We start from the raw sequence: 6,000 nt of genomic DNA on the forward strand, positions 1-6,000 counted from the left end.
CATCTCAATGATTACCAAGACTTTTGGGAAAATACCTTGTGGACTGATGAGACAAAAGTTGAACTTTTTGGAAGGCAAATGTCCCGTTAAATCTGGCGTAAAAGGAACACAGCATTTCAGAAAAAGAACATCATACCAACAGTAAAATATGGTGGTGGTAGTGTGATGGTCTGGGGTTGTTTTGCTGCTTCAGGACCTGAAAGGCTTGCTTTGATAGATGGAACCATGAATTCTACTGTCTACCAAAAATTCCTGAAGGAGAATGTCCGGCTATCTGTTCGTCAACTCAAGCTGAAGCGATCTTGGGTGCTGCAACAGGACAATGACCCAAAACACACCAGCAAATCCACCTCTGAATGGTTGAAGAAAAACAAAATGAAGACTTTGGAGTGGCGTAGTCAAAGTGCTGACCTGAATCCAATTGAGATGCTATGGCATGACCTTAAAAAGGCGGTTCATGCTAGAAAACCCTCAAATAAAGCTGAATTACAACAATTCTGCAAATATGAGTGGGCCAAAATTCCTCCAGAGCGCTGTAAAAGACTCATTGCAAGTTATCGCAAACGCTTGATTGCAGTTATTGCTGCTAAGGGTGGCCCAACCAGTTATTAGGTTCAGGGGGCAATTACATTTTCACACAGGGCCATGTAGGTTTGGATTTTTTTTTCTCCCTAAATAATAAAAACCATCATTTAAAAACTGCATTTTGTGTTTACTTGTGTTATATTTGACTAATGGTTAAATGTGTTTGATGATCAGAAACATTTTGTGTGACAAACATGCAAAAGAATAAGAAATCAGGAAGGGGGCAAATAGTTTTTCACACCACTGTATTTTGGGACCTTTACATAATACATGGCATTGTAATGTTTAAACAACCTACCATTTATCTGTGTGCTAATTGGTATTAATTCAAATATATTTAAAATATGATATGTAAATGAACTGTTCAGCTAAGACTAATCAGTCTTGCCTTAGAGATCTCAGCTGTTCACATTGCCAGGTACTTTATAATAAAGGGTGTCCATCTTTGGATGTTTTTGTAACAATGACTCACAACTTCTCTTAATTTTAAAATTTTTTCCCTAACAGCTTTCACCAGCTTCACGTTACCAGTCTTCAAAAAATCCACTAAGATGTAACATTGTCCCAGTGATGTTTGCTGTTATGCGTACATGTTTTAAACAATGTGCACTATAATAAATTAAGAAAAATTGGAATTATAACAGTATATCTACTAAAAACTCAGTTTCTAAGGTCATCTTTGATACTTCTCTTGAACCATTTGTAAAATTAAACAGGAGTTCAGATTACTCCATCAGTTTGAAAGAACATTGTGAATCAGCACAGTGGTAATGGATTCACGGCCTAATGATCTGTGGTCAGCATGTACAGTGATTTAACGCTGGTCAGGGGCAAGTCAGTAAATAAATATAAACATCAGTATTTGTAATTTCTATCAGTTAACAAAGCCATTTACACAGCTCAGGGAGTCGGAGGCTATTCTGGTAGCGTTAGTTGTGAGTCAGCAACCATCCCAGGACAAGTTGCAAGACCATTAAAGGGCACAGTCACTCATACCAGGCCAATTAACCTGGCACAGTTGTCATGGCAATGTGGGTGGAAAAGGAAAGTACCCAGAGAAAACCCATGTTGATACACGTAAAATGTGCAAACTTCACAAAGGCTACTTTGTCAACAAGTAACTTTATAATGTTCTAATATTGAACTATTGAACATGCAGTGCCTATAAAAAGTATTCACCCTTTGGAAGTTTTCACTTTTTATTCTTATACAACATTCAAGCACAGTGATTTTAATTTGCTTTTTTGACATTTAACAACAGAAAAAAATGACAAAATGAAAACAGATCTCTGCAAAGTGGTCTACAGAAAAATCTCCCACACCATATCATTACATCATTTTTGACGAGAACTGACCATTCAGCTAAAGCAAACTTATCAATCCTGTCTGCTTAATTTCACTATCAAGTTGAGTTCTGAAGGTCCCTAAAGTTCTACTGCCTACCACACAACTTGATCATTTATTCAATGTATCTGTAGTTCTCTGGGTGAAGAAAAACTCCTTAACATTTGTACAAAATTTACACTTAACAAGTTGAACTAATTTTAAAGGAACAGCCTGGGTCCACACTACTATATCCTTTCCAAATTTTTAAACACTTCAATCATGTTTCCTTTTAATCTTCTTTGCTTAGCTCAGCTCTTTTAATCTTTCCTCATTATTCATCTCCTGTAGCTCTGGAATCAGCCTAGTTACTCTTCTCTGGATTTTTTACCACTGCTTTATTGTAGCCTACAGACCAAACTGCACACAGTATCCAGGCAATGCCACATTAGTGTATTATAAAGCTTCAGCATAACCTCTTTGAACTTGAATTGTACACATCATGGTATATAACCTAACATTCTGTTAGCCTTCTAAATAGCTTCTGAACACTGTCTGGAAGGTGACAAGGACAAGTCCACTTGGCACTCCTAAATCCTGCTCATAAGGTGTACTTTCAGTTTTCAGACCTCCCATTGCTCATTCAACTCCAACATTTTTACTTCCAATGTATAATACTTTACATTTATTTGCATTAAATTTCTTCAGCCACAAATCTGCCCAAGCCTGTATGCTGTCAAAATTTCTCTGTAATGATTGAGCAGATTCTTGAGTATGATCACCTAACTTGAGATCATCTGCAAACTTAACCAGCTTGTTGTTGTTGTTGTTTATATTCCTATCCAGATCATTTATATGTATTAAAAACAGCACAGGGGATGCACAAACCAGTGTGTTTCTTCATGCCGGTCCCATGTCCGGATAAACTGGAGCTGTGGTATTGTATGAAGAAGTCGGGAGTGGCAGAGAAGTACGTAAGAATTGAACAGGTTATGTATGAATGAAGTGTGACAATGATAAGGTCTACGGTAGGAGTGACAGATGCATTCAAGGTGGAGGTGGGATTACATCAGGGATCCGCTCTGAGCCCTTTCTTATTTGCAATGGTGATGGACAGGTTGACAGACGAGATTAGACAGGAGTCCCCTTGTACTATGATGTTTGCTGATGACATTGTGATCTGTAGTGATAGTAAGGAGCAGGTTGAGGAGACCCTGGAGAGCTAGAGATATGCTCTAGAGAGGAGAGGAATGAAGGTCAGTAGGAACAAGACAGAATACATGTGTGTAAATGAGAGGGAGGTCAGTGGAATTATGAGGATGCAAGGAGTAGAGTTGGCAAAGGTGGATGAGTTTAAATACTTGGGATCAACAGTACAGAATAATGGGGATTGTGAAAAAAAGGTGAAAAAGAGAGTGCAGGCAAGGTGGAATGGTTGGAGAAGAGTGTCAGGAGTGATTTGTGACAGACGGGTATCAACAAGAGTGAAAGGGAAGGTCTACAGAACGGTAATGAGATCAGCTATGTTATATGGGTTGGAAACGGAACTGGAGGTAGCAGAGTTAAAGATGTTATGATTTGCACTGGGTCTGACAAAGATGGATAGGATTAGAAATGAGTTACATTAGAGGGTCGGCTCAAGTTAGACAGTTGGGAGACAATGTCAGAGAGTCGAGATTGTTTTGGTTTGGACATCAGCAGAGGAGAGATGCTGAGTATATTAGGAGGGAAGGATGCTAAGGATAGAGCTGCCAGGGAAGAGGAAAAGAGGAAGGCCTAAGAGAAGGTTTATGGATGTGGTAAGAGACGACATGCAGGTGATGGGTGTGACAGAGCAAGATGCAGAGGACAGAAAGATATGGAAGAAGATGATCCACTGTGGCGACCCCTAATGGGAGCAGCCGAAAGAAGAAAAACAGCAGCTCCTAGCACAATCACCCTCTGCTTTCTGTGTTTTATCCAATTCTGCAAATATCTACACACCATACCCATGAACTAATTCTTTCAGTCTGATCCCCAACCTTTTATTTGGGACTTGCTTTCTGAAAGCCAAGATAAATAATACCACTCTGATCATATCCTTTTGTTGTTTCCTCATAGAATTACCACATATTATTAAAACATGAACTCCCTCTTCTGAACCCATGCTGATTGTTCATAAGAACTCCTATACTTGCCATGTGATGCTCAATCTTCTCCTTACTAATTCCTTCCAATGATTTACCAGTGGTGTACATTAGTCTTACTGGAGTTTAGTTACTTGATCTGCCCAATCACCCTTTTTATATAACGAGATAATATTTGCTAGCCCTCAGTAATTTTCTCTGTGCATAGTGACTTCCTAAAAAAATGCATCAAGGGTTTATATATGTACTCACTTACGTGCCTAAGCACTTATTTTTATTTATTTGTGTAATTTAAACCAATTTAATTTGAGCAGTACTTCTTCCTCTTCAGTTTCCAATTAACTCAAAACATCCTTGTGGTGCCCCATGAAATGGCACCATTGCACAATTTCAGACTACAGGCACCTGGAGCCATAAGCAAACAACAAGGGGATGGAGAAACTGAGACAATGATGACTGTTTGAAAAAACAGAATTCTGGATAATTCCAGATGTGCCAATAAATATGTATAGCAATTTCTTGCAAATATATACAGTTCAATGGAAGGAAATTAACAAAATCAAGAAAAATAAGTACAGATACTATATGCAACAATTGGGGTGAATGAGTATATCTGCTGCAGCCAGGTGGTGCAATCGTCTAGGTCCTCTAAAATGAGGATCCTGTGAACTGGATCACCCTTGGGAAATTGCTCCACATGGCTGTCGTGGTGTAACTAACTCACCCTCACAATGCAGGTAATGTGCCTCCAATATATATATACAGCATTTTATATTTTACGACAATTGATTGATCATTGAGGGAATTATGATTTGAGGACTTTCCCACCCTCCCTTTTAAACAACTTAATCTAAGTAAAGTTGGTTTAGAGGAATACTCCATCATGACATTTGATGGTAGCTAAATTGAGGTGGCATTTAAAGGTGACTATTCTGTTCACAGAAGTCTCTAATACTGATCAATAATTTAGCATACAGCAAACCCCCCAAAAAGCTGATTGTGAATATTGGAGATCCTATTGGTTAGGTGTGTGCTTGGTGTGTGGATGGGTGTGCCCTGAGATGGACTGGTGCCCTGTCCAGGATTTATTCCCTGCCTTGTGCCCTGTACTAGCTGGGATAAGCTCCAGCAGATCCCTGTGACCCTGTTCAGGATGATGCAAGTTAGAAAATGACTGAATTACTATTATTTTAAGGTTGCAAAAAACATTATAAACAATGAAAATGAAACAAGCAAGTGGACCCCAGCAGAGGTCATATAAATGCTCACATAATCTTTGAACAAGTTTACTTTCACAGATCTTTTCTTTGAACAAGTTTATTTGCAAAAGTTTTACTTGTTTTCTGTTTCCATATTGACTTTTGTTTTACACACCATCATTTATCAATTATATCCAACCCAAACTACTTCTTTTAAGATGTAGCAGTTAATCTCAGTACTTCTGTTAACAAAAAACTAAAAGCATGTCAAACTCTGACCTCAACACCATTCTACAGAACGCTCAGAGCAGCTTACCTTTGCCTGGGCTGGTAACAGATGTGCAATATCTAGTGCAAAATGCCAGGATTAATAAAGATGTAAAAATATTCCTCATTTTGAAACTGCTTCAGCTGGAAATGAGACCTCTCATCTCATCTCTTTTTATAAACTCACACACCATACAGCCCACTAGCTTTGTTTTTCTTTCAGTAATTATTAATGAAGGCAAAACCAAACTAACACTCAGAAACAGGGAAAAGTAAACAATCTCTTAGCTCAGAAATCACTGTTTGTTATCTTTTCTGTCCCTTTTTGAACAAATAACTAGAGGAGGACTACTGTGCTAACAAATCTGAGTCTTGCTACATCAGTGGCGCCCTTTCCTATTGAAGGACCTTACGGTAAAATTATGTGTAACCTTTACAAGTGTAAACAGTGTCCTGAGATATCCTGTGAATATCTCCTTATTGATTTCATTTTTTTTTTT

The 6,000-nt window shown here is 38.3% G+C and overlaps 1 protein-coding gene across 2 annotated transcripts in view; it reads right to left on the minus strand.

Annotated features, from left to right (window-relative positions):
- Positions 1-5,685, minus strand: part of LOC120514554 (coagulation factor XIII B chain-like) — a 53,635-nt gene extending 47,950 nt beyond the window's left edge. Inside the window, exon 1 of one of the 2 annotated variants that reach the window (XM_039734987.1) lies at positions 5,550-5,685. In XM_039734987.1, coding sequence (XP_039590921.1) covers positions 5,550-5,628 — 79 coding nt within the window. In that variant the 5' untranslated portion in view covers positions 5,629-5,685. The remainder of the gene's footprint in view (positions 1-5,549) is intronic. The other variant, XM_039734988.1, reaches the window with a different exon arrangement.
- Positions 5,686-6,000: the final 315 nt, after the last annotated feature.

This window comes from Polypterus senegalus, chromosome 14 (genome assembly GCF_016835505.1).
Source record: "Polypterus senegalus isolate Bchr_013 chromosome 14, ASM1683550v1, whole genome shotgun sequence".
Lineage (NCBI taxonomy): Eukaryota > Metazoa > Chordata > Cladistia > Polypteriformes > Polypteridae > Polypterus > Polypterus senegalus.